General features: G+C 42.2%; 1 protein-coding gene across 1 annotated transcript in view; it reads right to left on the bottom strand.

Moving 5' to 3' along the window:
• The window catches only part of CA10 (carbonic anhydrase 10), a 464685-nt gene that overhangs the window by 97296 nt on the left and 350108 nt on the right, over nucleotides 1-17281 (bottom strand). The window contains exon 5 of the mRNA XM_020280899.2: nucleotides 2695-2880. Within this exon, the coding sequence (XP_020136488.1) occupies nucleotides 2695-2880 (186 nt within the window). The remainder of the gene's footprint in view (nucleotides 1-2694; nucleotides 2881-17281) is intronic.

Genomic DNA, 17281 nt, shown 5'->3' with positions numbered 1-17281 from the left:
CTCATATTGAGGAGATTGGAAAGAAATGATATGCAACTGATGCAGTCTACCCAGGGCAAGATATAATTGTATTTATACTGAGGCTAATGCTCAAGGCTGCGTTGGAGAGGTAGGGGTGTGTGTGTGTGTGTGTGTATGTATGTGTATATCCTGTTTGGAAAGCTGTTCTCCAAGTTCCATCAGTCTAGACCGCCAGATAGCACCCCAGCCTTGCCATTTCCAGGGGACAATTACCAATGGGTGCTCCCTCCCCATTTTGGGGGCAGTGTGGTTTTGTTGATTAAATCCTCTTTGTTTAGAAAACTGGGATACTTCAGTCAGAGTTTGGCCTGAAGTTGCAGAGTGGTTGCTAAACAAAATCTCTTGGGGAAAGTTGTACAAATGCACATACCTGGGCTGCACTCCCCGAGACTTGGGTTCAGTGGGTTTGGGGAAGGACTTGGGTATAACTGTTTTGACAGTGTTCCCCAGCTAATTCTGATTTGCCACGCTGTGTAAATGCTTTCCTCACTTAATGCTTTCTTCATTAACAACACTTTAATAATGTACTGTTGGGGAGTACTTCACAAACCTCATCATCAGACTCCCCTAGCAACTTTTAAAATGCAGATTCTTTGCAGCACCTGATACCTGTGGTCTGGGGGAGGTCTAGGAAAATTAATACATTAAGCGATCAAATTATTATGTTTCCAATAAGGATTCTGGAAAAACTCATTTACTGCAAAGTTGTAGTTCATGTTCAAGTTACAAAGCACCCTTATCAAACATATCGAAGAAGCAAGTGACACTACAGAAATCTACAATGTAAAGATTTTTGCCTGGTAACCATCTATATTTTTTCAGTCATTCATTTAACAAATATTTCTACTCTGAGGTAGTGTTGTGATAGACACTGGAACATGACAGTCCATTTGGGGGGGGTCGCAAAGAAATAACAGCAAACAAATAAGTCAACAGATAAAATAATTACAAATTTTAAAATAACCTATATTGTTAAAAGGAAGAGTTTATCCAATTTTGAATATTCTCTAATTCAGACTGGTAGTACCCAGTTACTTTTAAATTGTAAGTTTTTGCCCTGCATTCATTGTATTTCTTGCTATACTCTAGTTCAGAATATGCAACTCTTGGAAATTTTACATTACATCATCTTTGGCAGACATCCCTAATCAATCCCAGCATTTTTCCCCACGGATCTAGGAGGGAGACTCATAGGACTGCTCAACCCCATTGTCTATGCAGCCATTACTAATAGATCACAGATCAAATGCTAGATGAAATCTACATGCAGCTTCCCCAGTACTCGGGACCTTTGCTCATGCTATTTCCCATTTCCTGCTTTATCTTCATCATCTATTAATCATTGAGTACTCCAGTGTTGCTTACACTGGAATCCCACTTAATTTTTAAAATAACCTTGTGAGGTATCTAAACTGTAACATTCCAAGTTTATATAGTCGATATATCAAAGCAAGAGTTACAAACTCAGGTCCTTTGACTCCAAAGCTGATGCTCCTAAAATTGTTCTCCATTGCTTCTCTTAACAGCCCAGTTCAAAGGCCACCTCCTCTGTGGAGCTTCTCTTGACCCCTTTAAGCAAAATTTGTCACATCTTCCTTTGAGTTTGTCAGAGCCTTTGTACATCACCATTACAGCATGACATTATACTTTAATGATTTGAATATAGCATTCTTTGAACTCCTCTGTAGTAGTTTTTTTTTTTTTTTTTAATCTCTGTATCCCTAGTAACTAGCTGAGTGCCTAGGCAGGCTCTTAGTGATGCATTTTGAACACACATTAAAATCTGGCCACTGGACTCATTAAGGTTGTGGGTCTATTTCTTAGCATATGGCCTTACCATATTAAAAACAAGGCCAGATTTAAACGTGATCTTGATTAAAAAAAATAAAAAAGAACATATGTGGTACATACTTTGGTAATTTCAAAGCCTCCCTGGCATCAATTATTTAGGACTCTTAAGCAGAGACCTGGTTACAGGGTATTTAGCATATAAGGACCCTGATCCCTAGTTGATAAACACCCTCAAGTGAAATGGAGGTAAAACAGGTCAAATGAACCGCACCCTGCTTGTCAAATGTCACACCACAGATGACGACTGTTTAAACTGTAGCTCTCATCCTGTAATTGAAACTGTAGTTGGGCTCACTACTGTGGCCTGAGCTTCGTCTGGGTTGATGGTGGCACAGAGTGACACTCGCCATTAATGGTGGCACACAATGACATTTCCATTCTGTGGAAACTCAGGCAAACTATTTGGCTGCCTGACATTTTACTTCACAGTATATTTTTGTGCAAATAAGACACATTCTACTAGAAGGAAAATGATGGAATCCATGCTATCATATCTGGCCCATGAGAGTCTGATCACCCAGACAGATATAAGATGTACATGAAAGGTGAGGGTTTGAGGTTGAAATAATGCTCACAGGGCATGAGTCCCAAGAGACCTGTGCCAACCTCTCAGAAGGAAATAGCCAGTTTCATTGCAGCCTTCCCTGGTCGGTACTGGAAGCTTATCAACTTCCATGTCAAGCTATAAAAGACAGATGGAGACAGTAGGCATGGACCTTCCCGTTTCACAGATTCAAGAGAATCTCTCCATCTTTGGATATAAACAGGCACCAAATCTTATCAGTTGACACTTAACCTTAGAACTTTGACAAAGCCACATACCTCCCCAGAGAAGGCCTGTCCATTGAGGAGGTGCTCAGACCCTTGGCTGTCCTCACTTCCAAAGTGTAGCCGGATCTCCTCCAGCCGGTGGCTGTATGTCATGGGCCCGCCTGATATGTTGACCAAGTGCTCCTTGTCCAGGCGGAGGGACACGTGTCTTCCAGTGTTGTACATGGTCCCACTGACCTGCAAGGCAATAGCAGCAGGTCAAGCAAAGCTCTCCTTCCATTCCACCCCAAACCCACGTTGGTGCATACAATGTCTTCTGCTTCCCCGTGATGGGAAGATATTAGGCTAAGTCCACAGGTGGAGTCAGGAGTAGCAGCCTCCCGAGAGGGTATTCCATCCCTGCCTGGCTTCTGTGGTACTTTCTGCGATGTATAAACCACATTATCATTTAGGAATTTGAGGGAGGACCTCAAAGGAGACTTTTCAGAGACTGTGACTAATGTTTTGTACATTGTACCTTACACAAAGTTAACTTGTCCCTCTTATCATAAGTATTTGAAATGTTGAAATACTGAAAAAGTTCAACATATTGGGTGTGAGAAACTGGAGAAAGCAGTTAGCAGGGGTGAGATGCTGAGAAGGCCAAATGAGACAAGGAAGCCAAAACAGGTGACTAGGAGCAGACCCTAGAAGGAGACTAAAGGCTCACATCTGACATGTCAAGCATCCGGTCTGGTGTGACTTGGTTAGGTCCTTTTCCTGGCCCTGTAACCAGACATCACAAAGAATAAGAACTCTGAGCCTTCTTTACAGCTTGTGGCCTCAGGGCTAAACTAAGGAGATTTGTGCAAGCTCCAACTTCATGGGTTTCTGGGCTTACTGCTCATTCCTGATTCTATCTTGCTTCAGCCCCTCCAAACTGCTAATCTGACTGCTTGGCACTCCTCTTCCTTATTTCTTTTCTTTTTGGATTGGATGCTCAGATTCATTTTCCTGATTATGGCCTTATACTTCTCAACAATTGATCTAGAGCACTTGTTCCCGCCTGGGACTCTACTTCCTTATTCTACTGGGTTGACTAAGTTCTGGGAGTAGGACCTGGAGCTTAAGGGAAACTTTGAATGAGCCTGGATGAAAAACTTCCTGCTGAGCTGCTTGGGTTTTCTTCCTGCTTATTCTGCCTCCTTTGTGCCCAGCCTTCTGCCCTGGGGATTCCTCAAAAGCTTCATGTGACTTCTGATACTTTCATGAGACCCGGTTTTCACATGTTTCCCCCGTAACACTGGCCTTTACTGGATCCTCCACCTTTCTGACGCTGAAGTTGAGAATGATCGGTCAGTTTGGTTCTTGGATTTCTCACCATGGCAGAGGTAGTAATGCTCACCAAATATTCTAGTGACTCATTTTTTTCTGCAACCTTACTGTAGGGTGGAGACCATGTGCCTGGTATGTATTTCTTGCAACCAAATGGTCCCTGTCAAAGAATCCATTCCTGTTCTCCAGCCTCAAATGTATAAATGTATAATTGTTAAGATAATATACTGGCATTATATATTGTTCAAAAGACACAGAGCAGCTCAATTCCACAATAAACCAGTAACCACCACTAATATTTTGGCATATATAGTTTTCACACTTATAACTATATGTATAGCCATATTTTAATGAAATCATTTTATATATATGTGTGCATAAATATGTTTTTATAGACATATGCCTATATATGATTTTATATATGTTATTTTCACTAACATATAAATATTTCTGTCATTTACTACTCTTCTACAATATCATTTTGAAATGGCTATATAATATTCCATTGTAAAAATATATACCTTATTGTTTAATTTTTTTTTTTTTTTTTTGAGACAGAGTCTCGCTTTGTTGCCCAGGCTACAGTGAGTGTGGTGGTGTCAGCCTAGCTGACAGCAACCTCAAACTCCTGGGCTCAAGCGATCCTTCTGCCTCAGCCTCCCGAGTAGCTGGGACTACAGGCATGTGCCACCATGCCCGGCTAATTTTTATATATACATTAGTTGGAGAATTAATTTCTTTCTATTTATAGTAGAGACGGGGGGGGGTCTCACTCTTGCTCAGGCTGGTTTCAAACTCCTGACCTTGAGTAATCCGCCCGCCTGGCCTCCCAGAGTGCTAGGATTACAGGTGTGAGCCACCTCACCCGGCCTTATTGTTTAATCTTTATACTCTTTTCACTATTGTTTAAAAAAACGGTAATAAACATCCTTATGGATAAACTTTTTACTAATACAGGGATATTTCATTAGGCAAAATGTTGAGTCAAATTATGTACACATTGCAGCATTTACCATGTGTGGCCACAACCATGTGCTATGGGGAGCAGATCTCACAGAGAAGGGACGGATCCCTATAATTCTTTGCAAATGACAGTAAACACAGGGCCAGGGATTCAATCCAGTGACGTCCATGGACCTCTGTGGCATGCAAGGCAGCACACGAGGACTCGCTCTGAATTCTCATAGCACGCATGCCCTGTATTGTTGGGCGAGGATCTTGGGCTTCCCCGCACTTTCAGAAATCCTTTCGTCTGTGTTTGTCTGACGGCAACAAGAAAACCGCTGCTCAGTGAAGCAAGGCAGGGACCGTGTCACATGCTTGTCGGCATTTTCCCAGCACTTGGAAAACACCCTGGCACATGGCAGGAGGGAGAATCCAGGGCACTGGGTTCAAAACATTCCCAGTCTGCCTCCTGTTAGCCGTGTGACCTTGGGTAGTTTACTTAATTTCCCGAAGCATCAGTTTCCTTAACTATAAATAGAGGTAAGAAAATTCCCCCCGTGAAAATGAAGGGGAAAAAAAACCTCTATGGCATATTGAAAACAAATAGCAACATGACAGAAGTAAATTTCTCATCAGCAATTACTTTAAACGTAAACGGACTCTACTTGTACGCAGTATCTAAAGTAGTCAAAAATCATAGATCCACAGAGTAGAATGGTGATTGCCAGGGACTGGGGAGGGAGGAATGGAAAGTTAGTGTTTACCGAGTATGAAGTTTCGGTTTTACAAGATGAAAAGAGTTCTGGAAATGGATGATGGCAATGCTTGTACAACAATGTTCATGTACTTAATACCACAGAGCCGTACACTTGAAAATGGTTAAGATAAATTTCATGTTATATGTATTTTACCACAATAAAAAAATTGGAAAAAAATTTCCTCGTGATGTAGTTGTGAGAATTAACTAAATAATATATGTAATAGTCTAACATTTTCATTCTCTTCCTTCCCTTACTTTTGGCTAGTATTGCATGGGTGCCTAGGTGGTGTTGAAGGATTCTCATTGATCTTCCTTCCCCACTTCCCAGAGCCTGGTGGAATGTAATGTTGTTTGCTAGACATCACAGTGACGAATTTGAGCTGACTTCTGTATTGTGAGGATTCACTGGCCTCTCATTTTGGATATTAAAGCCCTAGACATGAGGAACATCCAAGATCATTTTGAAGGCCATGAAGCAAATCCCAAACTAGGAGAAAAAGGAATGAAACAATGTGCCTTCAGTTCTTCCCTCTACTTCCAGAGCCTTTCTGCTTACATGGCTCCATCTTCATTCATTCATTCATTTACTCAGAAAATATTCAATGCCTCGACTGTGGGCTAGGAGCTGCAGATGGTACGGTGAGCAAAACCAGGCCCCTCCCTGCCCTCTTGGAGTTCACACTCCATCATGGGAAGACCTGAGTAGGGGCACGAAGTTATGGGGAATCCATACCGTCTACCATTTTCCTGTGTGTTCTTATAATTAGATGCAACAACCCCTGATCCCCACCCTCCTCCTTCTAGACACCGAAATAACATTAATTTGTATTAATCAAAAAAAAAGCTGTGTCGCCAGGGTATGGTTTGTTGCACTTTAATTTAAAAATAAAGGCTTGACAACATTATGTATGATATCTAACGGTACATCTGCACTATAGTAATTAACATTGCCGCAGTGTCATTTTATCTGTAATGCTAATTACTGTGTTTCCATGGAACTACTTTGGTGTAAGGCATGTTGGTAAAAGTTGTATTATGCAGACCAGGAAATGGAGCTGAATGGAGAAGCTGAAGCTGCAGGGGACATCCAGGTTGTCCCTGGGTCCCCATAGTTCTCCTTTTTTTTGTTTTATCTTAATTCACTATGAAATGAGGCTAGAGATGTGTGTGTGTGATGCCCACTTGGCCAATGAAGGAAGTAAGGAGGGTAGGTTGGTGATGGCTGAGTAACTTATCCAGAATCACATGGCAGCAGGGGGCAAACCCAGGTTTTCTGATTCCAAGAGACTAAAGATCTTGATGTGAGCAAATGCAAGTATCTTAGCTCATTTCAGATGAAACATAGGTTGGAGATTTTAATTTCTTCTTCAGTCTGTAGTTGCAGGTCTTAGGCAGCTCCAAAGGCAGTAGGATTCTTTTTCAGGAAAACAGAAGATTGGAATTGAACATTAGGCTGCTGAAGTTCATGGCAGAAGGCGGCCTGGAGAAACCTGAAGGTCAAGAAAGTCCCTCAGTTTCCTTACTTGCAGATGTTTATACTGGTTTGAGACAGGCTGGAACTACATGTATTGAGGGACGCAGGTAATAGGTGCTGCACAGATGTGCCTGTTAAGGTTGTATGTCGATCAACAGTTTCTTGATAATTTGAGACCGTCTGAAAGCAATATATTCTTTTGCAGAGCAAAACAATGATCCCCAGTGTATTCATTTTGTAAAAATGGATGTCAGCAAACACAGAGCACTGCAGTGGTCTAAGAGGCACCAGGGCCTCTTATGAATGGGCTCATCTTCTCTTTCATTCTGGTGACACTACTGTATTAGAGGGAAATAAATTTGGTCAGTACATTTTTCAGGTAAGGAGAATTTTCATTCTTTGAAGGTCAGCAATGACCCTGTTCATCACAGATGGCATCTTGGTTTGAACCTTTACTTCGTGTCAGGGGGTGCTAAGTCCTGAACCTCAACTTCCTCTGTTAATCCTCACCATTTCTCCTTCAACAAACACAGTGTGGTTCTTAGGGCCCTACCATTTGCTTCTTCTCAATAATACATTAGGCTAACCCCACAGGTGGAGTGAAGGCTGCTCACAGGGCAAACCTGCCTTACCTGAATTCTATGCCCAGAGGCAAACAGCCCCCAGCAGGGAGCCAGGACTTGACCTTAGCCATCTCTGACCTGAGCTTTTAATCACGGGAAATTATTAGATCACACAGCTGATTACCTAACAATACAATATTAAAGCGTTTTCTTCAAAAGGTGGGTTGATAGTTTAGGGGCCTCAGAGTAGTTTGGAGTTCAGGATGTTTGGAATTACCATATAGTAATTCTATATTCTATATATAGTATTTCTATATATAGTAATTCTAATATATAGTAATTCAGGGTTCTCTAGAGAAACAAAACCAATAGGATGTCTGTATTTATATATGCATATACACACATATAGCATAAAGAGATTTATTCTAAGGGATTGGCTCATGTGATTACGGAGGCTAGCAACTTCAAATTTGCAGGGCTGGCCTGGGGGCTGGAGACCCAGAGTAGAGTTTGAAGACTGTCTGCTGCACAACTCCTTCCTGTTCACTGGATGTCAGTTTTTTGTTCTCTTCAGGTCTTGAGCTGATCGGAGGAGGCCCACCCACGTTATGCAGTCAAACTGCTTTACTCAAAATCCACTGATTTAAATGTTGACCTCATCCAAAAACACTCTCACAGAAACATCCAGAATAATGTTTGACCAAATATTTGGGCACCACTGCCCAGCCAAGTTAACACATAAAATTAACCACCACACTTACTTTCAAATCCCATTTGTTTGTTTATTACATCTGTTCAAATAGCTCTTATCCAACTAGTTGTGCTCCTATCAACATGTAACAGGGTAACATATGTGATATAAATATAAACATATATGTGTATATATAACTATATGTATACATATATTATGTATATAATATATACATACACTTGCATCTATTATAATATACACATACATATATAATATATAATCTGTATTTTATATTTCCTATCTAATTTAAAAAGTCAGCTATGTAAAAACTGTTCTCCACACCTTGGTCATACATATGGAAGGAGAGCTGGTTTGAAATAATGCACATCTGAGTGATACACCAATTGTAAAGAAACATATTAACTTGTCAAAAGCCATGTGTATAACAAGGCAGGTTTATCTTTGAGTATTGATGGCCCCTCAGAGACTGTTTTGGTATAAAATCCTTTCTTGTCTTGAGTCTTAGATGTTGCATAAATTCCTATTTCCAGATGGGTCTTTTTAAAAAGACCCAGTTCACAAAACACATATGCCCAAGATCTTTTGGCTTAATGGAGATGGCACTCATTAGGGCTCATGTCTATCGCGGAGAGCTAAGCTAGAGTAAACCGTATGTTCAGAAATTCCAGAAGATTCAATAGGTAGTTACTTGTTTGATGTACCCCAGAGATTATGTGAGGTTTCCATTAATTCTCTCTGAAGACTACCTGACCCAAATCTTCTCTAATATACTGAAAAATAATTCCCTACAGCTTAAATGGAAATGTAGTAGCACTACAAATGGAGTAGCTGAGAGGAAACAGAATTTCAACTGCGTAGAAGGAAGTGATGGCCATCTGATGTGTACAGAAGCTACTTGCATTCCCAACACAGTGGTTAGGAAAGGAAGGGAGAACATCTACAAATATGGAGTGTCAGATGTTGTGCCCCTTTTTAGGTTAGGAAACCAGCTAAAGATAGACTACGAATTCTACTCAAAGATTCAAGGGGTACGAGCAGGGAGACTTTATGATCCCAAGCTCATGGTCTTCCCAGGGTTTCAGAGAGCAACTTCTAAGCCACCACAATGAGGCTGCACTCCATTTCACAGCCACCCTCTAGATTTCAGAAACTGAATAATGGTGTTATTTATTTTTCTACATGGAGCTGGCACTCAGGCACTGTTCACTGGTGACATAGGGGTGCTGGCATTCTTGCCTTTAGGATATAGTCTTATTCAGCAGATTGTCTTTTGCTGTAACTGTAAAAACTATAAACGCGTGGGGCAGGTGATGTCCCACGGCATCCACAACAGCGACATGACTACGGTGTATTCTGTGCCATGTACTTGGCACCTTTACATCTTCTCATTTAATCCTTACACTGCCCAGCTGAGGAAAGCATTGTTATCTATATTCTATGCACGAAGAAACGGAGGCTTAAAGGGGTTAAATGATTTCACCTAAAGCTCCCCAATTAGAAATTGGCAGAGCCAGAATTCCAGCCAGGCTTCTTTGACTCCAAATTCTACAGTTCTTGAAAGAGAAGTCAGAAGCTGATAGGAAGAGTGTTGGGGAAACCATGTAGTTTATAAAAAGCTTTTGGGGTTAGGGATTAAGTCTTAATTTAAAAATGGTGTCCTGCATGGATGTGCCAGATTGGGTTTCATTTGGCCACACCTGGTCTGGACACCTGTGGTGACATGAGAAAGTGTCAGGCGCTGGGACACAGCCGCTGGCTGCCTCCCCCGCCCCCGCTCTGCATCCCCGTGGGCCAGCGCTGTGTGGGGCCAGTTGGAGGGCATGCTGCTGGCACCGGCCCGCCTGGTGACGTTTGCCATCTGGGCCTGGCGCCGTGTCCGGCCTGCGCTCGATGCTCAGCTACCTGCTCCCATCCTCCAACGGAGCTGCCTGCGCAATCCTGATTGGGTACTTTTTAAATCCCACTGTTACCGATTGGATATTAAAGCTTGCTGATTGGATGTTGAAGCTTGTTGCTGATTGGACAGCTTTTTGAGTCCTACCAAAGGTATAAAAGCAGGAGGAGAACAAGGGGGGGGTCAGAAGATCACAAGACGAGAAGAGAGCTGTAACACTTGCTGTGCTGAGTTTGCTGGCTGAATAAAGGCTGTTCTCCGACTCTTCGTGTGCCGGTTCTTTCCCAGGTCAAGCGCTGTAACGCTAGCTGTACACGTTGCTGTAACAGTGGGGGTTTCTAAGCCCAGGAAAGCTGGGGCAATTGTAGTCCCTGCTTACTGGGAGTAGAGAAATGGGTCAGATCTGACTCTCGTAGAGTTTTCTGAGCACCTGGGTGGCTGAGCCCATATGGTTGAAAGGCCGCTCAGTGCCAGGAGGTGTTAGGGAAGAAAGTTCCTTAGTCACATCATAAATTAGGTGTCCTTTCTTTGCAACTGAGGTTTCCTACTATATTTCTTTGACCACTCTGCTGAGGTATGTAGTAGGTCTTCTTTGCAATGTAATTAGTGAGCCTAAGAGATTTGAGAACACTGCTTAGTTTGGTTTCCTACAAAGCAGCTTGAGATATCAAAGGGCTGATTTGTAAAGACTGAATGTAAGAAGCCAGTGTGCTACTTGCTCACGTGTGTACTCTGGGCTCATCATTACAAGGAAAAACAATGTGGCACAGAAAACTGGTTTTGAATCATTGGCTTCACTGAAGCACAGCATACACATGGATTGGCAAACTTGGGGTCGTGCGGATTCTAGAGCTAAAGGACTTCAAAGATAATCAAGCCCAACCTATTATTCAATATACCAGGAAAGTGAGAACAGAGAGGTTGAGTGAGCTGTCCGAGATTGCACAAGTAAATAGCAGACCCAAGAATAGAAATCAACCCACTGACTCTGTTCCTTGCACACCTCCCCTTCCTCTTATCCATTTGTTCTTCCTTTAGATTATTTCATGCTGAGAGTACATAAGAATACTGACCCAGAGTTAGAAATATGGGGATACTTAGTGTGTATACACATGAATGCTATAACCTATAGAAAAATAGAAAAAAAAAATTCAACATAACATCTGGACCTGCAACTTACGTGATGCCATGCTTCTGGAGAGTGAGCTCTTCTCAGTGTTTGTCCGGATGTCTTATGCTACGTACATTTCATAGCAATGATTAGAAATGGAAAAGATTAGATGTTTCGATGAGAGAATGGAGGTAAAGGGTGTGGAGCTTTAGGAGTAGGCTTTTAAATTTTTTTTCTTTTTTCAACACAGCTTTGGAAGAAAGCAGAACAGAACTATTTGGAGCTTGTGGGTTGGGGCTGTCAGGAAGTAAGTGGCAGAGCTGTGGATCTAGAAGAAAGTAGAACCAGACTGGAGTGATCTGCTTTGAGTTGCCATTGATGGAGTTGGGTGGGAGAGTGTTGACGTGCTTCCAGGATCTAACCCACCGCTCTTAGCCCTGTAGGAAAGATCGAGGATTCTGATTTCTTCCTTAGCAATGCTATGTTTACTCCAATCTTTCCCTTTCCCACCAGAGTCAGTCTGCTTTTTCTCTGTGAAAAGACTAGGATTTTGGAATCAATATTGAAAAACCATATGAAATGATCCCATGTGCTGCTCACTATTATATTAATCCCATTATTATTAAAAAACATTGAACCTTTTTATGGTAATATTGATTCTGCAAATAGTGGACGATTGTTTGGAGACTCTACAGGGATGCTTGGTAGTACCATTACAGCAAAGTCTCTCTTGAACTTGGCTGGTGCTGGTGGTAATGACAAGAAAAACAGAAATAGGGGTGACAGATGTTGCATGGCCCACCATGGTGTGAGCCAAGTGAGGAAAATGTTCCCTATCTTTCTTCAAGGAGATCACGGGTTGGTGGTTGGTATCAGGTTGAACGTATTCTTGCCACGTGTTGTTGTTGGCACTAAAGTTCTTCCCTATACCTTAGCCTGCTCAGGCTCTGCCCTCAGAGAGTATTATCTGGAATGAGTTTTTCCCTTACAGTGCTGGTATATGGGTTTCTAGGTGTGAGTCCCACGTACTGTTTTCCTACTGAGCCACCATTGCCAACCAATGATTTTATTAGTTTGATGTTTTGATTTTAATCATTCAATATTTTAAGTAAAATTTAAATTTGAAAGTCTGTCTTCTGTGTCTGCCTAGATGCATTAAGAACATTTAAAATCTCTGCACAAAGCCTACAAAATAGGTGTGATATTCCCATTTTCCAGATGAAATAACTGGCACAGAGAGGGTGCTGTGACTTTCCCAGGGCCATGTGGCTGGTGGGTTCAAGAACTAAAGATTGAACACAAGACTGTCTGATTACAAAGTGGGTCTCCTCGTGTTTCACTGTGCTTCTCCTAACCCTCAACAAGCAGGCCTGGTCTGTATGGCCACAGTTCAGATTGGGTTTCTGGTTTAGTTTTCCAATTGCCCTGCCTGGACCAAAACCTTAGCCCTCTAAGTGTGTTGAAAGCCTACAGAGTTATTGTCAAGCTCCTCATTGTTGGTTGCCTGGATTCAATTTTTTTGACTCCCCAGTGAGCAGCTAGAGTCCTGTGCCCATTGGATATAGCAACCAGAACCAAGATGGTACCAGGTGACTGACCAACAGTATTTCCTGCAATGGGAATGTGTATTCCTCTGCTCCCTTTGTGGGCTGGGAGCCCACCTTGGCCCACCTGTGATGGCCCAAATCTAGCCTGGGTTGAGAACACTCCTTTGCAGTGTGTGTGTATTTTAAAAATATCTTTTAATATAGCAAACATATTTATTCAGTATATATTTTTACATATTATGTGTTTATATTTAACATATAAAATATAAATATATAACATATTTAATATATATTTATATTTTATATATACTACATCATTGTAGTATATATATTTGTATGATATATTTATATGATATATTTGTATGATATATTTATTTTATATATAATATTTAAAATATAAATATCCTTAAGATATTTAATGTTTATACTATATAATATATATAATATATATTTCGTATACTAAAAAGTTTTTTTTAAAGGATAATACAGGCATGATTGGATTTACCTTTTTTGATTCCTTCTGTATCCCCAGCACCTGAACAATGCTTGTTTTTATTTGTTTAGTGAAAATGAACAAGATGTTGCTTTGAGCATCATCTGGGTGCCTGGCCCAAGCTCCGCACCCGCCCCAGTCTGACTCAGTAGGTCTCAGGTGGGACTCTGGAACCTGCCGTCTTCCTCTTTTAAGCTTCCCTTGATGTTTGTTTGAACCGAGGTTGACAGATCTTTGATGCGGGCAGGGGCAGGGTTGTGGGAGAACAGTAATACAGAGTAATTTTCTTTATCCTTTCTTCATCCTCCCTTCATGCCTTAAGGAATTGCTTTGATAGTTTTAAAGATAGAGTACTAAAGCTCTTTCTAAATACACACAGTGGCCTATACATTTATTCATCTACCGGCCACCATTTTTCCCTAAGCTATGCAAACTCAAGGTTAGCCTGCTTTAATTAACATACTAAAACTCGACTTAGGAAGGTTATTTCTAGTTTAATGTCATTTAATTCAATCCCTGATTCTCAGGGCTTTAGGCAAATAACTCCCCATCTCCAGTTATTTCATCTCCAAAGAGGGAAAAGCCTTTTAAGGGGAGCCGGTGGGACACAGCGGCGCGCAGGTGCGGGCAGAGTGCACAGACCACCTTCTTGGCATTCCCCGCGTGGGTGTCGCAGGGCCCACCGGTCAGGTGTTGGGATCCTTGATGACAGTTTTTCAAAGAAATTAGAAATTAACAAATGTTTGGGGGATATTTAGATAGCAAGTCCCTTTGCTGGTTCATCACTTCGTTGTGTGCAAGTTAATTAGTTAACCTTTATTCCCACGGTGCCCCTGCCCCGTGGACCCTGGCTCACCGTGAGCTCCCTTGCTCTAGGACACAGTTAGACGCCCACAGTAGTCAGCAGGTGACGTAGATGAATGAGACAGGCCAGGTGGGTGACACGAGGAAGTGGAGGACACTGTCGGGGCACTGGGGAGCACCATCTCTCACCTCCATGTCTGGAACGGCATACAGAGCAGTAAGAGATGCCCCGCAAGAGAGACTGACAGGAGGCGCAAGGATGCCACGCCCACTTTCCATTTGGTGCCCTTCTGTGCTGTTCAAATTTTAAAAGTAAATGCAATGATTTTAAAAATAAAATGAGACTCTGTAGACAATCACACCTGATTATGCAGCCTGGGCAGAACCACAGCAGTCCTGTCCGATAGGGCATTTGTCCAGGAGAAACAGAAGGCAAGCCACACCTGCAGTTTCAAATCTTCTCGTAGCCACGTGAAAAACAAAACAGTGAAATAAACATGGAGACTATATTTCATTTAACCCAATATATCCCAAATATTATTTTAACATATAATCGATATAAAAATTACATTCTTTTTTATAATAAGTCTTGGAAAGTCAATGTGTATTTTACACTCAAAGCACATCCCAATTTGAACTCAGCACACGTGAAGGACTCAATAGTCACGTGTGGTTCGTGGCTGCCATATTGGATAGTGCGGCCCGGCCACTCATCCTTTCCAATCTGTCCTCCTGAGGGCATGTTGAGGGGTGACCAGTCATGCAGCTGCTAGGGATAGCAGACTCCAAGGAGTCTTAAACCCTCTAGGAATAGATTAGAAATAGAGTGCCAATAACTTGCGTGTCTTTCCTCTCCAAGTAGACAGAAAGCCCTCTATCTCTTGAAGGATTTTTTTTGTGTGTATGTGCATGTGTGATTCATATGGCAAGTCTTATGTGGCAACCAGGCATGGCAGCAGCCAAGTGACAGTCACCTTGGTTAACAGAATCTACTGACATTGAAACTCAGTAATGCATGGCCTGGTGATATTTACTAGGAATACATAATGCATCTCATTATCTAAATGACAAACCTCTTAATATTCCTCCTAAGAAGCTGGTGGAATCTGAAAATCACTAAAGAAAGTGAAAATATAGATGACATATATAAATGGGAAACCTTTGCTTACAGAGGTATATGTTGGGAGATCATGGAGAAATTATCAGGCGCTCCAATCCCACTGCTTCTTCCTCCTCCCAAGACTACCCAGCCCCTGTTCCCATCCTGGAGGTCAGTCATTTATTCTACATTCATCAACGCACTTAATCTTGTCAGTTACTGATTGTGCATTTGCTGTCCCGTTTGCACGTACTTTGCATTTCTCAGTGGCCCTGCAAGTGTAATGAATGTTTCCTGTGCCCTGGAAGCATGGCTTAGGGTTTTAAGCTGATAAATAAACACCATCCACAACCAAAATCCAAACAGGACTCCACCCCTGATGCACTTGTTATTGGATTCACCACTGCTGCCATTTACTACATAGCCCTTGACAAGCGAGGTGTGACCGTGGGAAAAGGCACCAATTTCTAGAAACAGCATGCATCTTTTCTAGAAGCAAGCAACCAAGGAAATTACATTTTCTGGCTGGAGGTCACATCTAGATATACTACTACTACGACGACGTCAATATCACTACCATCTATAAAGCTTTATATGTCTGCCGCTGTGCATGCATTAGCAACTGGATCCTTGCCACTACCCCAGGAGGCGGATATTTTTATCATCACCATTTGATGAAGAAACTGAGGCTCAGCAAAGGCAAATAGGTCACAGAGCTGTAAGTGTCGGAGACAATATACATGAAAAGCCCACGCGGACTGCCTGCTGAGCTGTGATAATGGCACTGAGGCGGAGAGATGACTTCTGTCCAGGAGCCCCAGGGGCATTTCCCAGAAGAGCAGGCATTTGAAATGGGCCTTGGAGAATGGGTTGGATGTGGGCATCCAGAGATACCTAGAACAGGGAGTAACGCCTGGGGATGGGAAAATACAAGCATGCAAAGGAAATGGCAGCATGGGCGAGTCCAGTGTTCCTGGAGTGACTGGAACATAAGCAACCTGGGGGAGGTGTGCACGGAGTATCTGTGACAGCAGGTAACCAGACACCCACTCAGTGTATGACAGATCTTTGCCAGTGCTTCGCATAGGTCATCTTGTCTACTTTCCACCAAAACCCGTGAGGTGGGAAATACTTCTATCTTTGTGCTACAAATAAAGAAAACCAGGCTTGGAGACGTTAAATAACTTGCCTACGATAAACAGCCAGCAAGAAAGGGAGGGAGGATTTGAATGCATAGCTTTGAATGTACTCTTTCCACTACAAAGTGAAATAAATCATGTTTTAAAAGGGCATTTTTCCTAAGAAATAATGTCCTGATGGTATGCGCTGCCCCACTACACTGATTCTCTAGATTTGCTACATTTCTATATCAAGGGTGCCTCCCCTGTAACGCTCGCCCCCACCCCACTCCTGTCAACCCTCTTCTCCCTCTTCTCCAGCGTTTGGTTAATAGGAAGAAAATCTAAAATTCAACCACCAAGAAAAGCCCAGTGACACTATTAAGTAGCTAACAGCACCAACTAGAATTTTACCTTAAGGGTGAGACAATACATACCTCAATAACCAACATCTCAGAAATACGTGGCACAGTTTTATGTAGCTGACATTCCATCTTATGGCTTCAAAGTAATGGTTACATCAGCCAATCTGTGCCTTTCATACAGTGGAATGCCTAGGAGGCAAGGTAATGGTCTGGCGCTGCAGGGGTGTGGGTTCTTTGTTACTATCTAGCCATCCTCAAATCAGCTCTTTGGGTATTCAGCGTGGGAGAGTAAATGGTAGCCTTCCATCTCATCCATGATAAAAGTACTGAGTGGCTCTGAAGTTCTTTGCACCATTGATCCAGCTGGTACCGGGACAGCATGTTCACTAGACGAATTAGAGCCAGTCAAATGCAACGCTGTGCTCCTGTGTCTTATACG

Source organism: Microcebus murinus, chromosome 18 (genome assembly GCF_040939455.1).
Source record: "Microcebus murinus isolate Inina chromosome 18, M.murinus_Inina_mat1.0, whole genome shotgun sequence".
Classification (NCBI taxonomy): domain Eukaryota; kingdom Metazoa; phylum Chordata; class Mammalia; order Primates; family Cheirogaleidae; genus Microcebus; species Microcebus murinus.
This window is presented reverse-complemented; position numbering and strand designations above follow the sequence as displayed.